We start from the raw sequence: 27,339 nt of genomic DNA on the forward strand, positions 1-27,339 counted from the left end.
CTATGTAAAAAAATGTGTTCTATAGCATCTTTAAATGTTAAAATCTCAACAGCTTCAGGGGGCTTGCAGCCCCCTTGACCCCTGCTGATAGTTTCTTACATTCCTCTATTTTTTTCAATTACTCCTGGGATCCCTGCCCGTTGTCATTTACGGTATAGCAGCTATCAGTATTTGCTCCTTCACCAGCATCTCTGTTTTATTCTCTCTGTCTTGAAAGAGAAATGCGTTGCAGTGGAAAACCTAACCGGACCAGCTTTACTTGGCTCTACTGGAGACTCCTTCCATAAATGTTTAATAAAACAGTACTTTTACAGACTGCTTTACCAATGATCAGGGATTAGAAATGATGTATTTTTCATGTGGGTTTGTTCTGAACAGAAATGATCAGTTTATATTCCTTCTCCAGGGTTCCACGCCCTCTCTTTGGTTGGAACCCAGTTAGAAAGATATAAAAGAGTAGTTAATACCCTACAGCATCTTTACATATGATAGCCTAATCTGCTTATAGGAAGACAAAACCAAAAATGCATTTAACCAGAACCATGAGTTTGTTGTTAACATTTTCAGAGCATCTTTCTGCCTTGCCGTGCGATTTGTTGTGTGCAGACTCACCAGAAAAATATTTTCTTCACAGAATTTCCTGTTGTCACACATAAACCTGCTAGAGGGGATATGTTCCTGCGCCAGGCGTCTAGGAAGTGACGACTTTAGACCTATTGGGAAAATGTTTAGGTTTGACTTTATTAAAGTCACACTTGAACAGAAAAATAATGTTATTCACCGGTTAAACATGTTCACTATGGAACAACGTCGAGTGATTTTGATTGTGATTATTTTCACTTGCAGTTATGTTGGATTTAGGTTTTTGCTTCCTGTAATCTTATTAAATCCTTGGCAGTGAATGCACGTTTTTATCTTTGTTAAACTCTGAAAGAGTGCATTGATATCTGCTGTTTGTAGAACATTATTCCACTTTTGAGCAATCAGATTTATATAATACGCAGTATTTGCTTGGTTTGAGCTTGCCTTTTAGTGAAAGTCTGGAAACTGGCAGGTTTTTGTTCATTGCATTGAACTGAAGGTCTTCCGTCCCAATAACATTCTCTTGATGCAATGGATTTGTATGAGATTACAGCTGAATTCCTTTTTATTGGGTTATCATTTCCTGCGTAATTGTGCTCAGGGGATTTATAGATTTGGAGACATGCATTTATTATAGACTGGCCAAGATTGTTTTTTTGTTTTGTTTTTTTTTGCTTTTTTACATGACAAGTCTTCTGAAGATGATATCTTTAGTAAATTTACTTCAAGCAGGAATTGGTGCTGTATTGGATTACAGCACTGGTGTTCCAGCTGTTGCCTAAAGAAATAATTGAACTTGTTTCGGTTACGTGCGTTTGCTTGTTTGTTTGTTTTTTAAAGTTTGTAGCACTTGTTTGCTAGTGTGAGAAGCATTGCATAAAGAGGCTTGTATATGATCAGTAAATGCTGTAATTTTACCCCACAAATAAGACGGGACATTTGTTAAAATCTTTAACAGTGAATTCAATTCATCAAATTGAAGTTTGTTCTTGTTTCACTATTCTACCATTTAAAGTCTGTAGACTAGAGCAGTGTTTTTCAACCACTGATGGGCCACGGCCCACGTGCCATCTAGTGAGCCGGGAATTTTTTTTTTCCAAGTTGAAGCTAATTTTTACTCGTAGTTGGGTACAATCGCTGGGTTGCATCCGACGTCACGTCCGCCTCATTAAGCTACAGTCACACTACAGCTTGCGATGTTTTGCGATGGGTACAAGTATACCCCTTTTCCACCAAATCAGTTCCAGGGCTGGTTCGGGGCCAGTGCTGGTTCACAACTCGTTCAACTTGCGAGCCAGCTGAGAACCAGTTTGCTTTTCCATAGCTCACGGTGCTAAGGGGAGTCACGTCATTACGTCGCTGTATACGTCAGTTACGTCGCTGCGTTTGCATAAACCTTGGCGCGAACATCGAAGCAACAACAACACGGAGAAGAAGAAGCAGCAACAACAATAATGGATGACTTCGCGTTTGTACAGCTGCTGCTTCTCATCGCTTAAAAATGGCGACCTTTCGCGGTCTTGCTATTATTGTTGGTCTTAACAACTCCGCCCCCCCGCTGACGTAAGCGGTTCTTTCCTCTGGCCCAGCAAAGAGCTGGTGCTAGCCTGGAACCAGTTTTTCTGGCCCCAGAGCCAGTTCTTTGTCAGTGGAAACAGAAAACCCGGTTCCAAACTAAGCACTGGCCCCGAACCAGCCCTGGAACTGCTTTGGTGGAAAAGGGGCAGTAGTTTCTTGATCCTCAGATCTTTAACCCAGCCACATATAAAAAATCGTACGCCTTCATGCTGTTCCAGGTTTGTCCGTGTAGAACGATGTCTGCAGCACCAGGTAGTTTGAGATGGATAATTTTCCAACTCCTAGGAAAAATCCTTCTTTGTTCGCGTGTAAGGATCTAATCCCATTGAGTGGTTTCTGTATCCACTTCTTTTGAGTGTACGTCTTGGCTTTAATGTCTTGCTTGTTTGCTGAACACAAACATGGCAATAAGTTCTTGTGTTAATGGACCAGACTCCACTTTTGGATCATTAATCCCTTTTGGCTGAGAATGCCCTGCATGCATGGTTTGGCTTCTGGCACATCCAGACAGTTTTAAATACAATACCTACAATTAAAACAGTTTGTTTTTACTGCATTTATTTAATTCCTGGACTCCCATCTGTAACAGGGAGTGATGTTGCATCTCATTAATACACTTTACAGTAGATTATTAGATTGTAATACAATAGATGAGCCAAAATAATTGGGGATTTTTTTTTTAATGGGCCCCGACTCATTACAAGTATGAATAGATGGGCCTTAAAGCAGAAAAGCTTGAAAACCCCTGCTCTAGAGCACTTAACGTTTAGAGGTGTTACATTTCATTTTCGTTTTCAGGTAAACGTGACAGTTTGGCAGACGGAACATTTCCAGCAAACGCAATGAATTAAGAGTTAACAGTAAATATAGTGTTAAACTATTTGCTCTGCTGTGTCTGTTACCAAGCGCGGTATAGCATTACGGATCTGACGCAGACGATCGCAGACTGTCAAAATCACACAGCTGTCTGTTGTCTGAAACACCTGAAAGTGGAATTAAGAAATAAACTGCACATTTATAAAATGAGTCACCTGTAACTTGCTGACTATGTAAAGTAAGATAATTAATTCTTTCTTCATCCCTGTCTTGAAACTTGGCTGATAAAACATGTTCTGTATGACCTTTACCACTCATTTGATAAATAAATGATACAATTATACCTAGACGGACAATTTCACGTGACTTTTTAAAAAAAAATCTTTAAAATTTATTTGTTTAGTTTAATTATTTGAAATTTGTCGCCTGGATTAAGTGATTTAAGTATTGTTTTTTCTGCACATTTTTAAACAATTTTATCAGAAATTCAAAATTAATCTAGTAATTGCGCTGTTTTGCTAATTACTAAACACACTTTTTTTTTTTTTTTCCTGGACCTGTCATATCAGGACTACTCATTCATTTCAGCCTTGTGTATTTCTGCTCATTAAATCCTGCATAACTTCCACACACAAGCACAACAGGACATCGTTAAATTATTTACGAACCCCAGATCCAGATTTGCATATGGAAATAGATATTGCAAATCGAAGACACTAAATTTGAGTCTGGATTGTAGGTTTGTGAGAATCGTTCTGTCATACAAATGACATTATGTAAAGGCAGCAGTTTGTTCTAGTTTCTGTTTAGATGTTTGTCGTTTTATTCCATGCAGTGCAGTTTCATCCCTGATATCTAAGTGGAATGGAATGTGTGTTTTTGGCTGCCAATCAGTACTTGAAGACAAAATGGCTGCCGAGCTGTGCAGTCAGACTGAGGATTTCCTCTAAGTTGTGCTGAGGCCAAAACTGCGAGTTGGGCTGGGTAGTAAGAGAGGAAAAGGAAATTTATGCAAGAACGTTTTAGAAAAACATTGTTGACTTTACAAGTGGCCATGAAACCGCTTGTGTTTTAGCATACATGCCGACTAAACACTGTACATGAAATGTGAGAAGACAGGCTCTGTGGAAAGCGCACTCTGAACATCTTAGTCACACAACCGTCATGTCGTGTTTGAGTCAGTGTTTATTCTGTACAACTTTGATTAACATACAGTTCAAATTCAGGCAGTGTGCTTCAGCCTGGGAAAACCTTTCACATGGTCACATTTTATATATATATAAATACATATAGTTCTGAAATCCATCCATCCATTATCTGTAGCCGCTTATCCTTCTACAGGGTCGCAGGCAAGCTGGAGACTATCCCAGCTGACTACGGGCGAGAGGCGGGGTACACCCTGGACAAGTCGCCAGGTCATCACAGGGCTGACACATAGACACAGACAACCATTCACACTCACATTCACACCTACGGTCAATTTAGAGTCACCAGTTAACCTAACCTGCATGTCTTTGGACTGTGGAGGAAACCGGAGCATCCGGAGGAAACCCACGCGGACACGGGGAGAACATGCAAACTCCGCACAGAAATAGTCTGGCTAACGCAACTTCAAAGCTCTGCAAGCATTGGTCTGGCATAGATATTAAGCCCAACCGTTTCCCAAAGCGCGTGGTTGACCCGCCTCCCTGAAATGCCTCAGTTTGCTACTGGTCGAAGCCAGAAAAGGCTGTGACGAAGCTTAAACCAATCTCATCACTCTTTCCTCTGACGCATGTGACGCGACGGAAACTGCTTGAGTAACAGGAAGAAGAAGGAGGAGCTGAAGAGGACGATAATAGCGCGATCAAAGGCGAGACGACCACAACGATAGGATTCTCGCTGAGCCCCATTGATTTGGCTACCAGTGGGGCTAACTGGTAGATTAAACTCTTACCGAAGCCGGTCGGGAGCAAGGCGAAAACGTCCTTCCTTTCAATAAATACCTCCAGGGCTGCTCTTTGCTCCGTTTTCAGTGAGAACTTCCCGTTGAATATTTTCAATACAGCACCTACCGCTGTGTCAAAGGCTTGCCGCTGCTCCCTGTTCGTAATGTTTCTAGTGAATGAAGCGCTTCCGGCATAGATTCTGTAAACAATCTATGGCTTCCGGTCGCAGTTCTACTACGTCACTGCCTTGAACACGCCTCTACCCAGGGCCGTTGGAGGTGCTCAAAGTTGATTGGCTCCCAATTTTTCGGGAGCTTGGAAGAGCTGGAAATAGCTTGCCTTGCCAGACTAAGTTCGCAACAGGCCCCCGTGTTGCGTCACACTTAGGATGGGCGGGCCCAGGTTAGCACAGAAAGGCCCTCGTTGGCCACTGGGCTCGAACCCAGAACCTTCTTGCTGTGAGGCGACAGTGCTAACCACTACACCACCGTGCCGCCCTGTTCTGAAATCTATATATAATCATATGTTTCTCTTTTGCACATATCTAAACCACAAGTGAAGTAACATCTTGGGCTGCACTAAACCTAACATTTTAATAATTGATTATTCATGTGAATTAATGAAAACATAATCAACTAATTGGTCTAAATGTGGCTTGTAAATGAGAACGGTTGTAACAAATACCATTTGCCATTTTTGTTACCACTGCATGAGAGGAAGTTATGTTTCCGCCTCCGTTTGTTTGTTCCCAACATAACTCTAAAAGTAATGAACAGATTTTGATGAAATTTTGAGGAAAGGTGAGCCATGGGCCAATGAACAGTTGATTTCAAATTTTGATGCAAATCCAGATGGTTTGGCAGAGGTGCGCTCTCTACAGAGTGCTCTTCTAATTTCATTTTATCCGCCCGGCATATAATGCGGGGGATTATAGCTATCGCTCTGTCTGTCTGCCTGTAAACATTTTAGTTTCCAGAGCATAACTCAAAAACTATTCTGAATTTTTTTTCACAAAACCTGACAGTTATGTTAAGTGACTAGAAGAGTTGTGCCTTTTGACATTTTGGGATTTCTGTGATTTTTATTTTTTCCGTATTGCCATGGCAACCAATTCAACTTGGGAAAATTTGGAGTGGGGTTTCATATGGGGGGGGGGGGGGTATGCCATCTCCTGATGACTCTTGTTTTTAACTGTTTAGGAAAACCGTGAGAAACAAGTTAACATTTGACATCTTGTTACTCTACTGACTTTCTCCTCTCATGCTAATCGTTAATAATTATCCCCTATTGCAATGACAGCCAAGTGAAATTATAAGGGATTTGATAAGGAATTTTATTTTAAATAAATAAAGAAGCAGCTTGAAATTTGTGTATTTAAACAGATCTTTCTCTCTTGCTCTTTCTGTAAACTGTACTAAATCACCTACCTGTTCACCGACTTTAATCTTAACAAGCCACAATTAAACAGGTTAAGCACTAAACTTAACCAGCCTCATTAAACTTTAAAATTGCTGCATTTATTTTATTACTATTTAAAATAATAATAATAATAATAATCGAGCCCTTGAATAAAATGTTATTTGAAGCTATAATGTTTAGTACATTTCACTCATCACGCAAGAGCTTTGGCTGCTTCATTTTCAGTGTTTGTGCTGCTATGAAAGGTAAAGTGCCTTTTGAATAGAAATGCATTGTACTGTGCATTTTTTTCTTTTTTTTTGAGTGAACGTGTGCTTTTAGTTTTGCTTGTTTTGTTCCGCTCTTTGTTCTGTCTGCTAGTGAGAGAGAGAGAAGGCTGTCACGCTTGTTATGCATCCGACATGTTTGCATGAACTGAGCATGAAACAATATTAAACCTCTCTTCTTCAGATTGGCTCAATTCTGCTCTTCTTGTCTAAGCAAGATGGTGCAAGTGAAATTTGTCAACATGTTTTTGTGTTGTTTAAAACTTTCTCGTCAGTATTGCGCCTGAAAAGAGCGCAATTTTGGGTGGTACGGTATTGTCAGTATTGCACACTGTGTTGAATGTTTTTCCTAACATTTCTGTTTTTGGGTAATTAAATGACTAGTTGAATATAAAAACCCCTGTCAATACATTTTCATAATCAGAATAATCATTGTAGCCTGAGTTGCTGCCTTTTCAAATCTGTTTTATAGAGTTTTATTCCTATCTTTAATCAAGAGTGTGGTCTTGCAGTTTGAGAGCAGTGTTTATTCATGTCAGGTTCAGGTTTTGTACTGTTTATCCCCCCCCCCCTCCATTCCTCTCAAATAGCTCCTGCTCACGCTCAGACTGCTTTGTGTGCTGGCGAATTTCCTTCTCATAGATTTGTGCGCTTTCTGTCGGATTTTCATGATATGAGCCGATCAGAATTCACCACCCAATAGAACCCAAGGTATGACGTGGACCGGTAAAATGGTCACTGCCTGCTTGGGTGCGTTCAGTTTACTTACAGGTAGGTTGTTGTTTAAAAGGGTTATTCAATTAGGGAAGTTTTTTTTTTTTTAATTTATTTATTTATTTTTATTTTTTTTAAAGATTTTTTTTGGGCTTTTTGTCACCTTTATTGGATAGGACAGTGTAGAGACAGGACAGGAAATGAGCGGGAGAGAGAGACGGGGAGGGATCGGGAAATGACCTCGGGTCGGAATCGAACCCGGGTCCCTGGATTTATGGTATGGCGCCTTAGCCACCTGAGCCACGACGCCCCCGCAATTAGGGAAGTATATGTACTTCACTTGTTTCCTTGTTGGACTTTTAGAGTTAAGTCATATATCAGTGTCTCATATATATAGCTACATATAGTAGCCTCATAGCACACTGGCTTCCGGTTAAACAAGAACAGTGTGAAAGTAAAGCGAACGCACCCAAGGAGGCGGTGGTGATTTCGTTTGTCCATGTCATACCTTGCATTCTATTGTTTGGTGAATTTTGACGAATGAGACAAATCATTTGCAGTATGAAGAAATTATTAACTGTCCTTTTTCTAGATTTGTGCACTGCTTTTCTCAAGTGCACTGACTCTATTAACAACTCAACGATATATAAATATTTTGCACAGGACTGGGTTCCTCTGATAACAGAAACAAAGCTCCAGCTCTCTCTGCTCTTAATCTGTTCTGTTCTTTCAGGATTTATCACTCGCGTCGCTCCTTGTTGAGTTTTTTTATGCCCGAGTTGTTTGAAACCAATCTGGGTTTTCTGTGTCGAATAAGGACGCGGCTTCCCCTGTAAGAAAATCGAACACTTTCATGAAGGAGCTAACTCGAATGTGAGCAGAAAAACAATGAAACAAGATTCTTCAGCAAACTCTTCCATCCTCACTTCTGACTTTCTGTTTTTGTAAAATGCATTATAAATACAATCGTGAATTTCCCTGGAGTTGTCAGCTGAGCTCCTCTCGTCGTATTCTTTAACCACTCATTTCCTCATTGTTCTTGAAGCATTTGCTTCTATTTGTTAACATTTTTCTTGATAGCGGGGAGACGGTAATGCCTTTTATCTATTTCTCTGTTTGAACAAGCAAAAATAGCACAAAAATTAACCATACTGAAGACAGATTAAGCCTTGCTTGTCTGAAAGACGGTGTCTGTCTGACCCCAGCTGTAATTATCACGTGATGCATGACGTCATGCACAAGGGGTCTATAAACAGTACGCGTCGCATACTACAACAGTGGGGGTATATAAAATAACTTGCAAAGCAGTAAATGAAACCGAGACTAAGAAAACAGCCAAGACATACTGGTGGATACGTAGCGAGGGACGCTTTTAGGAACTGAAATAAAAGATCAAAAAGCCTAATTTTTGTGGTGCTAGTTCATAATATATGCTCATTCCAACTTGCCCGGTTGGGCATGTCAGGGACATATCCCACTTGCCCTGGGCAATCGGGCAGTCCTTAATGTCGAGCCCTGGTATATAAAAAATAAGAAATTATGAGGGAATTTGAGTGTCATCTGGTGTCATCTTCTAATTGCCGTATGTGTTACTGTTGTAGGTATTTCACCCCTGTGCCATAACCTGTTTGCCCTGTATGAAGAGAGTCAGGATCTCTGGTATGCACCCAATCATGTATTCAAGATCACTGAAGACACCAGTATTAAGCTTCACTACCGCATGAGGTAAGAAAACAAAGTGTCTGTTATTGACGGTATATAATGCTCTTTAATGCTGGTCAGAATGGTCTAAAACTATTCAAAGATAAGGTGGACTTGTGATTTATATTATCGGTTTCAAAACAAAGTATTTTATGTGAGTCGGTGTAGATAAGTGACACAAACCTGCGCCATGCTGTTATCACATTTGCATGTTGCTTTTGCGGTTTGAAATAAATGTTGTTGTTTTTTTTTAAATACAATCTTTTTTTTTATTTTTTGAAATAATCACCTGTGTATTTATACTTAAACAATTATCCGCCTCAGGCTCAGTGAATATCAGCAAATAATTGTTAATCATTCTATCCACATTCACTGGATATGAGCAATTGCGCGCTCTGATTGGCTACTCTACTACTAGACTATCAGCTCATATACCATGAGTAGAGTAAAACAAAATACTCTACTCATGATATATGAGCTGATATACGTGTTGCTGAACCAACGGAGGTCAAAATAAAAGTTCTGCTTGAAAACAAAACCCCCAAAAATACAAAAAAGAAAGCAACAAAATATGGACTGAAAGTATTTGATGATAAGAACGTATCTGTTTTTATTATGTCTCCGCCACCGTAAGCTGCAGGAGGCATTATGTTTTTGGGTTGTTCGTCCGTCCGTGTGTCCGTCCGTCCCGAAACCTTGTGAACGCAATATCTCAAAGGCTGATGAAAGGAATTTCACCAAACTTTCACCATTTCTGCGCTTCGGGACAAACATGAACTGATTAGATTTTGAGATCAAAAGGTCTAAGGTCAAGGTCACTGTGAGGTCAAATGTCTGTCTGAAAACCTTGTGAACACAATATCTCCAAGGCTGATACAAGTAATTTCACCAGGTCAAGATTACTGTGAGGTCAAATGTCCATACCCAAATCACAACTTAATAAAGCGTGTAGTCTACCGGGCGGAGGCATCCCCATCAACGCCGCTGGCGTCGAGTTCTATCTAGTTTCCCTTGTTTTCATTACCTTAACATTAAGCAATGGGGAGTGTGGAAGAAAGGCGAAGAAAAGAGTGCAGGCAGGGTGGAGGGGGTGGAGAAGAGTGTCAGGAGTGATTTGCAACAGGAGGGTATCAGCAAAAGTGAAGGTTTTACAAAATGAGCCATGTTGTCTTGGTTGGAGACCGTGGCACTGATGAAAAGACAGGAGACGGAGCTGGAGGCGGCAGGGTTAAAGATGTGAAGATTGGCATTGGGAGTGAGGAAGATGGACAGGATGAGGAGCGAGTATCAGACCCTCCAGGATTTCGCGATGTTGCGATTTGCAAATTCAACCAATCCCTGCGAATTCAGGGCGGTGTTGCAATTGCATCCAATCACCGCAGCTTTCCCGCAAATTTGACCAATCGTTGGCGTCGTCTTGAGGTGACGTCGACAAACTACCTTCCGCCTTACTTCCAGTGTTGCCAGATTGGGTGGGTTCCCACCCAGTTGGGGGGTTTCAAGTGCATTTTGGCGGGTTTTGAACATATTTTAGGCTGGAAAACGTCAGCAGTATCTGGCAACACTGCTTACTTCTGTGTTTCCGTTCAAGAGAAGCAGCATGTGCGAGTCAGTGTTTATATAGGCTTAAATTCTGTTACTGAAAGTGTGTTATGTTTACAGTGAAGGACTGTGTGCACTTTATTTTTTTTTTACTTAATACAAGAAATTAATGGATGCCAACATTTTTGCCAAAATGGTATTTTATTTTCCATTGTTCAGGCAGCTTCAGCATCATACTGTGAGATTCTGTTCAAATTGTTTTTTTTTCTTCTATGAAGCCTGAGCCATTTATTTTATTAGTTTATAATTATTGTTTAATTTAGTCTTCAGGAGAGACTGCCTGCACACAGTACTAGTATTAATAGTTTTTTTTTTCTTACATGAAAGCTGATGCATTTATATTATATTTTAAGGTAACTTCATGTTGTGCTGTGAGGTTCTCTGCACTTTAACTTTTGAACCAACAGGTGCATTTGGATAAGTAAAGCCTATTTTTCTGCATTTTTGTAGTCCTGGTAATCTTTTATATTGGTAAAGTTGTTTATAGGACCATTTCTCAGTGTCTTTGTTTTTTTAATCAATAGTTTTTCAGTAGTAACTTAATATTTAACATATCACTCAATTTTTATCACAAAAAGAGAAAATCGCAACAATTTCTCGCAACTTTCACTTCCTCCCGCAATGTAATCGCAACAGAAACCTAAAAAACACCGCAACTTTCATCGCAATTTTTTGGAAACCCCCCGCAACATCAGACATTTTAGCCCGCAACAATCACAAAAAAGGCCCGCGGAATCCTGGGGGGACTGGAGTATATTAGAGAGACAGCCCAGCCTAGACGGTTTGGAGACAAAGCAAGAGAGATGAGCTTGAGGTGGTTTGGACATGTGCAGAGGAGAGATCCGGAGTATACTGTGGGAACGATGCTGAAGATTGAGCTGCCAGGCAAGAGGAAAAGAGGAAGGCCAAAGAGGAGGGTTATGGATGTGGTGAGGGAGGACATGCAGGTGGTTGGCGTGGCAGAGAAAGATGATCCGCTGTGGCGACTGTTAACAGGAGCAGCTGAAAGAACAATAACATGATGCACGAGATCATTACTTAAAAATAAACAGCCTAAAGCAGGGGTGGGCAATTATTTTTTCCATGGGGCCACATGAGAAACAGAAAATTTTGTGGAGGGCCGGACCAAAAGGCTGAACTAAATTCTGCATAATATTAAGTGTATTTCTTTTATATAAAGCAATAAATAACATTGTTTTTACAAGCTGCTAAGACTGGTAAGAGTCTGGAAAAAACGAGGTTGCCTTACAAAAAATGTCATTTATTCAGTCAAATTTCCCAAAACAATGGTTAACAAAACGTGAACGTTTGTACTTTTTTTTTCAGTCACATTCAGCCCAAAACACAATAAAGACATCACAATATTGTCTTTCTACTCCAAATATCAAGCAAGATACATAATATTATAATAATGATGCCCACATTTGTAGTCTAATCACTTCATTTGATGTTTTTCAGTTTTTTATTTGTTCAGTGAGAGAAATCTAGTCTCTGTTGGTCTTTAACGAGTGCATCAGAGTCAGGTTGAATGTCTGAGGTGGAGATGCGAAGCACAGCTGACAGATGATCATCAGTCGATTCGGTGTAGGAATCAGATCTACAGATCGGCTCGGGCTCCGGCGCCTGCTGGTGACGTCACACTATGTGATTGGCTGGACCGTTTGAAGGATGACGTACAAGTTTGTGGTTGGTCTGGACAAATTCGCGGGATTAGGTTTCGTGGGATTTCATGTCATGTTCATGTCGCGCGCATTGCGTTTTTGTTGAACACAACTTCAAAATAAAAGCAATGCACATTCAGTCCATGCATGAGGTAAAATTAGAAAATACGTTTATTTTGTAATTTCTAATTAACCTTACGCGGGCCGGTCAGAATGAACCAAAGGGCCGGATGCGGCCCGCGGGCCGTAAAATGCCCACGTCTGGCCTAAAGGCTCTTATTGTCTGCTGAGTATATTACTGTCCACATTTAAATAATGTGCCTAATATTTTGATAGTTTATCTAATAAGTCTGTCAAATTGTTTTTGGTACACCTAAATGGATCCCTGGCTGTGAAAGGTTTGAGGACTCGCATGGAATTAATTCCATGGTTCCATGAGGTGTGAGAGCGGCAAAGCATCAGCTTAATTCAGAATGAAAATATTCAAAGATAACGCTCACAACTCTATGCAGTGAAAATAGTCTGATCCAAACTTTTTGCATCCGGGGGTGAAATGATTTCCAACGTCCTCTTTATAATTACAGCACAGAGTTCATTTTAAGAACAGTATAAATCAATTCAAGCTAGAAGAGCTTTTTATTCCGAAACTTTCCACTGATGTCGAGTTGAAACAGTTTCGTATTAGCAGCACTTTGTTGTTTTATTGCAACTGCAATTAGACTATGTGTTTTTGATTTGATTAGATAGAACTTTATTGAGGGGCGGCACGGTGGTGTAGTGGTTAGCGCTGTCGCCTCACAGCAAGAAGGTCCTGGGTTCGAGCCCCGTGGCCGGCGAGGGCCTTTCTGTGCGGAGTTTGCATGTTCTCCCCGTGTCCGCGTGGGTTTCCTCCGGGTGCTCCGGTTTCCCCCACAGTCCAAAGACATGCAGGTTAGGTTAACTGGTGACTCTAAATTGACCGTAGGTGTGAATGTGAGTGTGAATGGTTGTCTGTGTCTATGTGTCAGCCCTGTGATGACCTGGCGACTTGTCCAGGGTGTACCCCGCCTTTCGCCCGTAGTCAGCTGGGATAGACTCCAGCTTGCCTGCGACCCTGTAGAAGGATAAAGCGGCTAGAGATAATGAGATGAGATGAGATGAGAACTTTATTGATCCCTTTGGGTGGGTTCCCTCAGGGAAATTAAGATTCCAGCAGCATCATTACAGGATAAATAGAGAATAGAAAATAGAGAAAGGCGGCACGGTGGTGTAGTGGTTAGCGCTGTCGCCTCACAGCAAGAAGGTCCGGGTTCGAGCCCCGTGGCCGGCGAGGGTCTTTTTGTGCGGAGTTTGCATGTTCTCCCCGTGTCCGCGTGGGTTTCCTCCGGGTGCTCCGGTTTCCCCCACAGTCCAAAGACATGCAGGTTAGGTTAACTGGTGACTCTAAATTGACCGTAGGTGTGAATGTGAGTGTGAATGGTTGTCTGTGTCTCTGTGTCAGCCCTGTGATGACCTGGCGACTTGTCCAGGGTGTACCCCGCCTTTCGCCCGTAGTCAGCTGGGATAGGCTCCAGCTTGCTTGCGACCCTGTAGAACAGGATAAAGCGGCTAGAGATAATGAGATGAGATGAGAAAATAGAGAAAAAACTTCTAGATAAATTAAGTATTTACATATACAAATATAAAAAGAATAAGATATGGGGAAGAGAGGAAGGGGGGAGAAAAAAAGGGGCCAGCAGGAGAAGTATTGCACATTATATTGCACATTGTCCAGTATTGCTTATTGTTAGGCTAGGCTACTGCTCCTTCCCGTCCTCTGTCCTCCTGTTACCTCTCCTCCCCCCAGAGAGAAACCCTTTACATCTTTGATATAGTAACTCTAATGAACTTGATGCTAATTGATAGTAATTTCCACTACGGTAATGTGATACAGTCTGGGTCAGTACGCATCATGGATTTCTGGGGGTCTGATGTTTCCCAGAGCCCAGTTTGAAGCGTGGTTCTCATAGAGGAATGTTAAGTCTGCACAGAAGTGAGAGCAGTGAACTGGATAAAGTTCTGAAAGCAAACCTCTGGAATGTTATTTAAAGTTGTTGACCGATGAATAAATGTGTGGGGTGTGACTGATATTAACCATTTGTTGACATTTGATAAGCAGTGTGAGATTGTATTCAGTCTCCATTTGGTGATGGTTCACTTCAGTTTTAATTTAGTGCTTGGTGCAGAATGTTCTCTGGCAATAGTTTGGTTGCGCTCACAATTTCATGACCATTAAAAGCTCGGACATCCTCACAGTAACCGATCCTAAGTCTTGCATTCCCACTATGAATTTTACGATTGTTTTGGACTCCTTTGTGCTGGTCATTTTAGGTGGTAGAATGACGATTTGGATGATCCAGCATGCGCTGATAAAGGCTACAGAAAATGCAGTCATTACCTGCTATCTGTCATTGATACGGCTATCACACGGGGCAAATATGACTGAGAGGCTTTTGCAAGACCTTGCACAACATTGTGAGCCAATGAACTGTTCCATGGACAAAAAGGTATACGTGGACTATTTGTTCACGGTCACATTGACCACGTCATCCAGTCTCATCATATCTGTGGGCTGATATGGAGGAGTTGGGTTGAGTGGGTGGAGGTGGTGAAAGCTGGTATTGGATTATCAGAATGGATTTTGGCTTTCTGGATTAAACTTTATTTGTAAATGACATAACCAGTACAAATATTAATGACAAATATACATCTGATCTCATCTCATTATCTCTAGCTGCTTTAGCCTGTTCTACAGGGTCGCAGGCGAGCTGGAGCCTATCCCAGCTGACTACGGGTGAAAGGCGGGGTACACCCTGGACAAGTCGCCAGGTCATCACAGGGCTGACACATAGACACAGACAACCATTCATACTCACATTCACACCTACGGTCAATTTAGAGTCACCAGTTAACCTAACCTGCATGTCTTTGGACTGTGGGGGAAACCGGAGCACCCGGAGGAAACCAACGCGGACACGGGGAGAACATGCAAACTCCGCACAGAAAGGCCCTCGCCGGCCACGGGGCTCGAACCCGGACCTTCTTGCTGTGAGGCAACAGCGCTAACCACTATACCACCGTGCCGCCCCACAAATAAAACAAATATTAATGATGCATTAGTGAAAGTTTTTGCTTTTTTAGCTAACGCTTTTCCACGTGTAGAGTGTAGCTTTCTGGTTTAATAGTATTGGTTAAGTTTCCTTTGAAAAGAATGTCAAAAACTTTTAGAGACAGGCTCTTTTCGTATACCAAGGTTATATCAATGTTTTTTTAAAAAAATATGGATATAACCACATGGGTTATTTATCCTGTTGGTGTTTCCAGCCTTGAGTTCATTAAAGTGGTCATTGTGTTTATAGAAAACTGTTCTGCATCGAATCGTTTTATTATTTGCTGGCCGAAAAGATTGCTTAGTTCTGTAAAATTCTTTCTACTGAAAGAAAAAGAAGAAATGCTTTAGGTCAGCCTGTCCTGCCTTTTGACATCCCATAATAGAGATCGTCACGGTGTAGAATGGAGAAGTGGCTCAGGCAGTATAAAGTCCTAAAATTCCCCCTTTATTTTCCCTTTTGAGCACTGAAACTAAGATAAGAGTGAGTCGTGGGTTTGGAACCACGTTCTCCCTGCGCGTAGTGTACCTGTTGTGCACGCAAACAGGTTATGGTCACCTTTTGCACTTACTCTCTTCCGCTGTGGCTTTTTAAAAATGTGTTACTTCCTGTTTACCATGATTCTCTACTCATATGGCACTTCTGTGGTGTGCTCACCCTGAGTATTTACAGACAACACTGGATGAGTCCCTGTGTTTTTATATGACTGCCAAATACATCGCTGCACCACGCTGTATGAAATAAATGACCCATGAGTCCAGGGATGCTGTTTTGTGTGACTGTTTGGTCGTGTTATTTGCCATAGGGTTAAAAACATGTGTAAACAATTTTTGTGTTATATACTGTATTGCTAAAGTGCATTAATGCCACGGTTTTTAAAGTGCAGTCCGGGGACCATAAGCAGGCCAAGATTTTTTATTTTTATTTATTTATATTTATTTATTAACAGTGGTGGAAATCACAAGCCATCATTATCAAAGTATTATTATTATTATTGAGTTCACATACGAGTGGCACGGTGGTGTAGTAGTTAGCGCTGTCGCCTCACAGCAAGAAGGTCCGGGTTCGAGCCCCGTGGCCGGCGAGGGCCTTTCTGTGCGGAGTTTGCATGTTCTCCCCGTGTCCGCGTGGGTTTCCTCCGGGTGCTCCGGTTTCCCCCACAGTCCAAAGACATGCAGGTTAGGTTAACTGGTGACTCTAAATTGAGCGTAGGTGTGAATGTGAGTGTGAATGGTTGTCCGTGTCTATGTGTCAGCCCTGTGATGACCTGGCGACTTGTCCAGGGTGTACCCCGCCTTTCGCCCGTAGTCAGCTGGGATAGGCTCCAGCTTGCCTGCGACCCTGTAGAACAGGATAAAGCAGCTAGAGATAATGAGATGAGATGAGTTCACATACAGCACCAGTCAAAAGTTTGGACATGCCTATTCATTAATATGTGCCTCTTTCTGTATTTTGACTGTTTTCTACATTGTAGAACAGTACTGAAGACATCAAAACTACGAAATAACGTCTGGAACATAGATGGAATGATGTGGTAAACAAAAAAGTGTTAAAAACAAAATACGTTTCATATTTTAGATTCTTCAAAGTATCCAGCGTTTACCTTGATGACGCTTTGCACACTATCGGCATCATCTCAACCAGCTTCATGAGATAGTCACCTGGAATGCTTTTCAGTTAACAGGTCTGACTCGTCTAAAGTTAATTCGTAGAATTTCTTGCCTTCTCAATGAGTTTGAGATCAAATAGTAAATAATAAAAATACAGTAAACAGCCCTATTCCACAACTGTAGTAATCCATATTATGTCAAGAAGCGCTCAGCTAAGTAAAGAGAAACGACATCCATCATTACTTTAAGACATGAAGTGAGTTTTAATGAATAAAAATAAAGAAAAAACGTTGAATTAGAAGGGGTGTCCAAACTTTTGACTGGTACTGTGGGTATTAGTCTGGCTAGCTGGTCACTTGTATTGAATTTAAAAAAAAAAATTGGGGAAAAAAACAATAAGTAAGCCTGTTAATAATGCCAAATTGAATGTAATGCAATGTGATCTGTGAGTGGAAAGGTCCAACAAAATAACCATTTATGGTATTTAACAGTTATTCCATGAAACTAAGGCTACATCCACACGACAACGGCAACGAGTTGTTTTTTTTTAGCGGGTAAAAAAAATATCGCGTCGACATGGGCAACGGATCAGTAAAATATCAGGTACATATGGCAACGCAACGCTTGCTGAAAACGATGCAATACACATGCCACACCTCTACGTGCGCTGTAAGACGGTCCCATCGGAGGCACCAGAACAATAGAAGAAGTAGGACGCATGCGCATAAACCCCTTCTTCTACCCGGCATGAATGAGTGAGTGCTGCTTGTTCTAGTCATGTGGTTGTGACGTCATCGTAAACAAATCCGTTCTACTCATCCAGACGACTTCGCAACGGCACCGTTGCCAGATTTTTCTAGCCTGGTAAGCCAGACTAAATGTGAATATTTAGTCTGGCCTCGATCCGTAGACATTTCCGACGGGTTGGGGTGGAACAACCCGCTGTCTTTCAAACTGTCTCTGTGCGTATAGGCCAACGCTCTGACCAATCAGCGCAACAGTGACTGTGACGTAGTCAGAGCGACAGAAAGCAGTGGGGGAGGCCTTGAAATAAATAATTTTTCAAAATGCGTATTAATTAATAAACAGGTTCTAGATATTAAAGTGCCATTCCACCATTGGATGTATTCTTTGGCATAAAATACAATATATTTTATGACAACATGACTAGACAGAGAAATCTTTTAGCTTCAAAATGATATATCGAACATAATTTTTTGACAACGACAAGTATATTAATTTTGCGACCAAAGTCACCTACCCTTTTAATTTCCGCGCGGTAGTGAAACGTGATGTCATCGGCAGGTTCCCCTTCTTGTGTACCACGTCACGTGTGACGTGGCACAGATTATCAGCAATGGTGGATAGAACACGATTTCCACTTGTCGATTGCTGTGCCGATATTCACCATCGACCGTCTCCTTTGGGCATCACTTGCTATTTTCCTTCGCTTCTTTTCCGAAGCTGACAATCTCATTCTATCCGCCATTGCTGATAATCTGTGCCACGTCACACGTGACGTGGTACACAAGAAGGGGAACCTGCCGATGACATCACGTTTCACTACCGCGCGGAAATTAAAAGGGTAGGTGACTTTGGTCACAAAATTAATATACTTGTCGTTGTCAAAAAATTATGTTCGATATATCATTTTGAAGCTAAAAGATTTCTCTGTCTAGTCATGTTGTCATAAAATATATTGTATTTTATGCCAAAGAATACATCCAATGGTGGAATGGCACTTTAAGAAGTTTGGAGATAATGACCACAAGTTTGGAGTCTGTACCACATAACTTATTTTTTTTCAAGTGTTTTTCAAGGGTTTGCTTAAACTGTTTTTGAGAGTTTTTATTTAGTGGTGTTTGGTGAAATAATTTCCCTTAAATTTACAATAATGGGAAAATAAGAAACAATCAAAAAGTAATGTTTCAAAGCTGTTTATTAATTCTTCGTACTGCACAAACTAGCCCCATCCTTTTGGCTACGAGCGGAGCCAGCTGGTAGATCAGACTTTTGCCATAGCTGGTCGGCAAAACAGCGAAAACGTCCTTCTTGAAAAGGAATGAGCGGAGAGCCTCTTCCTGCTCATGTTTCAACGAAAACTCCAAGTCTAATTCTTCTAAAACTGATTCCAAAGCGGAGTCAAACGCGCGCTGTTCACTAGCCGTAGCCATCTTTCTTGTTGTGCTTTCTCCAGCGTCGCGCAGCTTTGTCGTCACTCCTGCAAAAGCCCGCCCAAAGAATCCAAACAAAAACCTTGCGTTGTGATTGGCGGGCACGATTTGATGCCCGGGGTGTTTGTTTATATGGTGCGAGGCTAGACCCACTCGCTAGGTAAAAATATTTTTGGCCGCTAGGCGGATGGGTCTAGTTTGCTAGGCTAAGATTTTTCCACTCTGGAAACCGTTCTCAAAAAATACCATTTTGGGGCACCCAAAACGCCGGTGCCGTGTGGACGGCAGGTCGAAACGATAAAAAATTTTATCGGATTCACCTGAATCCGTTGCCGTGTGGACAGGGCCTGAGTCGTACATGAGCTGATAGCCGAGTTGGCTAAAAGCCATGCACGACGAGATTGAGTGGAACGACTGTTTTATTTTATCCACATTTACTGGATTTTGAGAAACAGAACATTTTTTATTTTTTGCACATTCGATAAATAAAAATTTTATACAAAACGTCTGACAGTCATTTCTGCTTGGAATGTAAAACCGGTGAAATGACAGTAGCAATTTGTGAAAAATGCAATAATAATAATTCGTGAAAAATAAAAACAGATATGTTCTTACCATCAAATACTTTTATTCCATATTTTGTTGCTTTTTTTTTTTGTATTTTTTTTGGGTTTTGTTTTCAAGCAGTTTTTATTTCATCCTCGGTTGGTTCAGCAACTCTACTCACAGTATATGTGCTGATAGCCTAGTAGTAGAGTAGCCGATCAGCGCGCGCGATTACTCATATCCAGTGACTGTAAATATTACACTACACATTTAAATAGCATGTCTAATTTTTGTCAATAGATATATTTATAAAATAAAACTGTATTTTCGGGCTTCTCCATCTTTTTTTCCCCCCACTTAAAGAGGTTCCTGCCTGCTAAAAAATCGAGTCCTTCTATTACTGTACCTCTCATGTGTGCATTTCTGTTTCAGACATGCCACCAACATGATAGCAACAGTTATATTGAAGCCTTGATGCTTTTTGTCCATGCACACGTATGCAAATGTACTCTCAAACATTGTCTCGCTCCCCAATAGGTTTTATTTCACAAACTGGCACGGAACTTCTGAGAGCGAGTCTCCTGTGTGGCGCCATTCTTTAAACAAACAGAAGGGAGCTAAAGGCCCTGAAGGAACACCATTGCTTGATGCTGCCTCCCTGGATTACCTTTTTGCTCAGGTGAGATCCAAAAAAAAAAAAGAAGTTCACTACCCTATTGAATTAACTGCTTGGGTGTGGAAGCATACGTTAGTACAATAAACAGTTCTGAACATTGTGGTTGGGTGGTTATTCAAATCATCTGTCATGCTTTCAGAGCAGTAGCTACTTAATTATTATCTAACATGTTTGATAATGGTCAAATTTCAGGGTATTTGTTTTCAGGGTGGTTTTTGAATGTCTGAATGTTATTCGTTGAAGTCTCATTATCTCATTATCTCTAGCCGCTTTATCCTGTTCTACAGGGTCGCATGCAAGCTGGAGCCTATCCTGTAACGGTGTAAATAAGAGAGTTCTGTCCTGTGTTTGCAGGGACAGTATGACTTTCTGAGGGGATTGGCGCCAGTCCGTGTCCCTCAGAATGAGGCAGAACTGCACGAGATAGAGAATGAGTGCCTGGGCATGGCTGTCCTCGCCATTACTCATCATGCCAAGAGCAACAACCTGCCTCTGTCAGGATCAGGGGCTGAAACCAGGTGACACCTCATGCACAGTACAAATTCACATCACATATGGTATCCGAGCATACGGTCTGTTAAAAATGATGTATTTTACAAATGATTCACCACTGTAATATTTAGAGCTGCTTTCCAGAACTTTCTAACTGCAAGCGTCATTAATTTCACATCAGTTTAATGTGTGCATTAAAATTATTGGGGTTACAATTACTCAAAGTTGAACTGAATTGAATTGAATTGAATTTACAACCAATGTAGATATATTACATTATTTACACATTGCCATGATATCTAAGGCAAAATTAACAAAAATTACAAGAATAAAAAATAGAATTAAAGTTCATTATGTATAAATGATAATGCAAATATAACATATATAATGTACACACACGCATACATACATACAACCCCGATTCCAAAAAAGTTGGGACAAAGTACAAATTGTCAATAAAAATGGAATGCAATAATTTACAAATCTCAAAAACTGATATTGTATTCACAATAGAACATAGACAACATATCAAATGTCGAAAGTGAGACATTTTGAAATTTCATGCCAAATATTGGCTCATTTGAAATTTCATGACAGCAACACATCTCAAAAAAGTTGGGACAGGGGCAATAAGAGGCTGGAAAAGTTAAAGGTACAAAAAAGGAACAGCTGGAGGACCAAATTGCAACTCATTAGGTCAATTGGCAATAGGTCATTAACATGACTGGGTATAAAAAGAGCATCTTGGAGTGGCAGCGGCTCTCAGAAGTAAAGATGGGAAGAGGATCACCAATCCCCCTAATTCTGCGCCGACAAATAGTGGAGCAATATCAGAAAGGAGTTCGACAGTGTAAAATTGCAAAGAGTTTGAACATATCATCATCTACAGTGCATAATATCATCAAAAGATTCAGAGAATCTGGAAGAATCTCTGTGCGTAAGGGTCAAGGCCGGAAAACCATACTGGGTGCCCGTGATCTTCGGGCCCTTAGACGGCACTGCATCACATACAGGTATGCTTCTGTATTGGAAATCACAAAATGGGCTCAGGAATATTTCCAGAGAACATTATCTGTGAACACAATTCACCGTGCCATCTGCCATTGCCAGCTAAAACTCTATAGTTCAAAGAAGAAGCCGTATTTAAACACGATCCAGAAGCGCAGACGTCTTCTCTGGGCCAAGGCTCATTTAAAATGGACTGTGGCAAAGTGGAAAACTGTTCTGTGGTCAGACGAATCAAAATTTGAAGTTCTTTATGGAAATCAGGGACGCCGTGTCATTCGGACTAAAGAGGAGAAGGACGACCCAAGTTGTTATCGGCGCTCAGTTCAGAAGCCTACATCTCTGATGGTATGGGGTTGCATTAGTGCGTGTGGCATGGGCAGCTTACACATCTGGAAAGACACCATCAATGCTGAAAGGTATATCCAGGTTCTAGAGCAACATATGCTCCCATCCAGACGACGTCTCTTTCAGGGAAGACCTTGCATTTTCCAACATGACAATGCCAAACCACATACTGCATCAATTACAGCATCATGGCTGCGTAGAAGAAGGGTCCGGGTACTGAACTGGCCAGCCTGCAGTCCAGATCTTTCACCCATAGAAAACATTTGGCGCATCATAAAACGGAAGCTACGACAAAAAAGACCTAAGACAGTTGAGCAACTAGAATCCTACATTAGACAAGAATGGGTTAACATTCCTATCCCTAAACTTGAGCAACTTGTCTCCTCAGTCCCCAGACGTTTACAGACTGTTGTAAAGAGAAAAGGGGATGTCTCACAGTGGGAAACATGGCCTTGTCCCAACTTTTTTGAGATGTGTTGTTGTCATGAAATTTAAAATCACCTAATTTTTCTCTTTAAATGATACATTTTCTCAGTTTAAACATTTGATATGTCATCTATGTTCTATTCTGAATAAAATATGGAATTTTGAAACTTCCACATCATTGCATTCCGTTTTTATTTACAATTTGTACTTTGTCCCAACATTTTTGGAATCAGGGTTGTACATATATACAAATACAGTGTTTTCCCCAGAAAAAAAATTAAAGCCCTAAATTCTGGCATGATGATACACAGACAATTGAGCGCCAATGGCGCAAAATGAAACTATTTTTTGAAAATAGATGCTCTCAGGTGCATTTTCAGGGTCTCAGAGGCTTTAGATACATGATTATAGGATAGAGTTTACCAGTGTTTCAATGATTTCTGACCTAAATAGTATTAATGTAATGTATACACATTTGAAATTTCACCTTAAAGTTCAACATGCAAGTTAAACTGTTTGGTTATCGATTACTGAGGTATATGATAGATTGAAAATCTACGGGGATTCCTTAATTCTCTATGATCAAGTAGTGTTGTAATTAAAATGTGCATGAAAATATGAACAGTGGTTTGCTCCATCTTATGCAACCCAGTGAAGAGAATCGATCATCATGACCTCCTGTTGATCACAAAGGGATCTGAACCTAAGACCTGCCACCTTAAAATAAGTTGCTGTATTACTATAACTGTAATGATTTAGAATGTTTCTGATGCAATTACCCTAATATATGTATAACTAAGATACACTGAAAAGAAAAGTAAGGCAAGTTTAAATTTTGGCACTTTATTAAATGGACTAGATTAAGATTAAAACATTTAAAGGAAAAGAAAACTTAATTCATACGTTTAAGTTTGCAGAAAGATTATGTACTTATAAACACATTCATGAATGATAGACCAGGTCAAACTTTTGTGATTAAAATCAGTCGGCTTTGTCTGTCTGGTGCGGGATGACATCGGCAGCCAATGAGATCGCTTATAATGAATCGGAAACTTCCGGGATGTCTGACGTTTTCTTTCGATATTTTTATTGGACGGTTTGAACACATGATCTTGACACAGCCAACAGATTACAGTTTGTTTACATAATAATAATAATAATAATAATAATAATACATTTTATTTAAAGGCGCCTTTCTAGCACCCAAGGACACCGTACAAAAATGAAAGACAAACCATAAAATACACATTAAAATTACAAAAAGAAAAAAAAACATTAAAACAAGTTACAATTAAAAATTTGACAGTGCAGTGATTTAAAGTTGAAAAGCAAGTTTGAACAGGTGTGTTTTGAGTGAGGATTTGAAATGTGGAAGGGAGTTGATATTTCTAAGTTCGGGAGGTAATGAGTTCCAAAGCCGGGGAGCAGAGCGGCTGAAAGCTCTGCTCCCCATGGTGGTGAGACGGGCGGAGGGGACAGTCAAGTGGATGGAAGAAGAAGATCTGAGGGAATGAGAGGGAGTGGCAACGTGGAGGAGATCGGACAGATATGGGGGAGCGAGGTTGTGGATGGCCTTGAAAGTTAACAGAAGGGTTTTGAATTCAATTCGAAACTTGACTGGGAGCCAGTGGAGCTGCTGCAGGATGGGCGTGATGTGGTGGATGGAGGGGGTTCTGGTGATGATGCGGGCAGCTGAATTCTGGACCAGTTGGATGTTATGGACAGATTTGTGAGGGAGACCAGAGAGGAGGGAGTTGCAGTAATCCAGACGAGAAGTGACGAGGCTGTGGACAAGAATAGCAGTGGCATGGGGAGTAAAGGAGGGGCGGAGACGGTTGAAATTGTGTAAATGGAAATACGCAGACCGGGTAATGTTATTAATATGGGATTGGAAGGAAAGAGTGCTGTCAAGGATGACACCCAGACTCTTAACCTGTGGGGAGGGGGAGACGGAGCAATTGTCAATATAAAGAGAGGAACTGTCAATTTTGGATAATGACAATTTGGTGCCAATGAGGAGAACCTCAGTTTTGTCACTGTGTAGTTTGAGGAAGTTGGAGGGGAACCAGGTTTTTATTTCTGCTAGGCAGTCAGTAAGGGAGGAGGGTGGGAGGTTGGAAGTGGGTTTACTGGAGAGGTAGAGCTGGGTGTCATCCGCATAGCAGTGGAAACTGATATTATATTTACGGAAGATGTTGCCAAGGGGAAGGAGATAAATGATGAAAAGGAGGGGCCCCAGGACAGAGCCCTGGGGCGCACCTGAAGTGACAGGGGAAGGGTGGGATGTGAAAGATTTAAGCTGAACATCATGCCATGCGGACATATTACTTTGACAGAATCAACACAAACACTGGGGAAAAAAAGACCGCTTGTTTAACACAAATATCAATCAATATGTAAATGGTTCGGGCGGCACGTTGGTGTAGTGGTTAGAGCTGTCACCTCACAGCAAGAAGGTCCGGGTTCGAGCCCCGGGGCTGGCGAGGGCCTTTCTGTGCGGAGTTTGCATGTTCTCCCCGTGTCCGCGTGGGTTTCCTCCGGGCGCTCCGGTTTCCCCCACAGTCCAAAGACATGCAGGTTAGGTTAACTGGTGACTCTAAATTGAGCGTAGGTGTGAATGTGAGTGTGAATGGTTGTCTGTGTCTATGTGTCAGCCCTGTGATGACCTGGCGACTTGTCCAGGGTGTACCCCGCCTTTCGCCCGTAGTCAGCTGGGATAGGCTCCAGCTCGCCTGCGGCCCTGTAGAACAGGATAAAGCGGCTAGAGATAATGAGATGAGATGTAAAGGGTTCTGTTATTTGCTCTCCTATGTATCTAGTTACTTGTGGGTAGGAAATTTAATGTATCGGTATAAATCTAAGCGTATTGGATTTTAACTAAAGTGACTAAGCGTATCGGCAGGCAGAGCAAGTGTATCGGGCCTGATACGCTAAAACGATTTGGGGAAAACCATGATATACATACATAGCCACATACATATACACATACATACATTCATACATACATATTTTTACACACACACATATATATAAAATAAAATTTCTAATATGAATCAGTGAATCAGTAATTAAAATTAAATGTAATTCAAATGTATATCATCTCTAATGGTGAGACAGTATTTAAAAAGAAGCCACAGGCTTATACTTTTATACTGTCTCAAATTATATTCAAGCCATAAGACTAGTTGCAACTATAGAAAAAATATAAGGAAAGATGCCGAAAATAAGTAATCCTCAGATAACTAAGTAACAACTGTTAATGAAACAACAATTTCAATAACATTTGACACTTTAAATACAAACTTCCTAAGGTTTTGTGAAACCGAGTAAATATTGCTTCGTTTTTTCTTTTTTTTTTAATTTAATGATGGTTGGCTCAGATTTAAGTCATTTACTCCATTTTATCAAGCCATTTATTTTTGCTTTGTTTTTGTTTTTAGGAATTTGTGTTAAATCAGCGTTCCCGATTCGCTCCGCAGTCTTTCTCAAATAAATAATCCTTCCCAGTAATTGTATTTTAATAAGCTAAATCTCACACAATAGCTGCGAATCAGAGGTGGAGCTGCCTTATAATGCATGGGAGCAAAGTGAAATCCTCCAGGTCTCACAACCCTGATGTAATGTAGGTAAAATTTGAAACACATGCGTGTCGCAGTAGAAAAGAAAAAGAACAAAAACAACTCTTAAGCAAGACTAAAACTACTGATAGAAACAAATCTGCAGGTTTATCAAGAACACTTTTTTTTTTTTTTTTAGTTCAATTCAGTTTTATTTGTATTGCACTTATTTCCACAATAGACATAGTCACAAAGCAGCTTTACAAAAATCTGTATACAGATTTGGATCCCTAATGAACAAGCAAGTGACAGTGGCAAGGAAAAACTCCCCGAAAGAACACGAGACTGAAACTTTGAGAGGAACCAGACTCTTATGGATAGTGGAATTATAAATCATTGCAATCTTTATCAGTGCCTGATAAAGAGGAGCATGAACTAATAGCTCGAGCGCTGCTCGGTCTGATGCAGCTGAAAGAGCATTCAGAGTGCCGCCGCATATCTTTGGCAACATGGAATATCGATCTGAATTGGTATTATTCCTTTTACCTCTTGAAAATGCATTGCGCTATTATTATTATTATCTCATCTCATCTCATTATCTCTAGCCGCTTTATCCTTCTACAGGGTCGCAGGCAAGCTGGAGCCTATCCCAGCTGACTACGGGCGAAAGGCGGGGTACACCCTGGACAAGTCGCCAGGTCATCACAGGGCTGACACACAGACAACCATTCACACTCACATTCACACCTACGGTCAATTTAGAGTCACCAGTTAACCTAACCTGCATGTCTTTGGACTGTGGGGGAAACCGGAGCACCCGGAGGAAACCCACGCGGACACGGGGAGAACATGCAAACTCCGCACAGAAAGGCCCTTGCCGGCCCCGGGGCTCGAACCCAGGACCTTCTTGCTGTGAGGCGACAGCGCTAACCACTACACCACCGTGCCGCCATTATTATTATTATTATTATTATTATTATTATTAAAGTATTTCATTAGCATGGTAACTGGGGAGCTGTATCTGAACTTCATGCAATTTTTACCTGCCACAGGGTAATAATGCTGCAGCCTCTGTGGTTGGGAGAGCAAAAGGGAACAAAATCAGCCGTG

At 41.0% G+C, this 27,339-nt stretch overlaps 1 protein-coding gene across 1 annotated transcript in view; it reads left to right on the forward strand.

Moving 5' to 3' along the window:
- jak1 (Janus kinase 1) overlaps nucleotides 1-27,339 on the forward strand; it is a 112,843-nt gene that overhangs the window by 25,873 nt on the left and 59,631 nt on the right. Inside the window, exons 3-5 of the mRNA XM_060919926.1 lie at nucleotides 8,905-9,028; nucleotides 20,263-20,404; nucleotides 20,756-20,919. Of these exons, the coding sequence (XP_060775909.1) occupies nucleotides 8,905-9,028; nucleotides 20,263-20,404; nucleotides 20,756-20,919 (430 nt within the window). The remainder of the gene's footprint in view (nucleotides 1-8,904; nucleotides 9,029-20,262; nucleotides 20,405-20,755; nucleotides 20,920-27,339) is intronic.

This window comes from Neoarius graeffei, chromosome 4, assembly GCF_027579695.1.
Source record: "Neoarius graeffei isolate fNeoGra1 chromosome 4, fNeoGra1.pri, whole genome shotgun sequence".
Classification (NCBI taxonomy): Eukaryota; Metazoa; Chordata; class Actinopteri; order Siluriformes; family Ariidae; genus Neoarius; species Neoarius graeffei.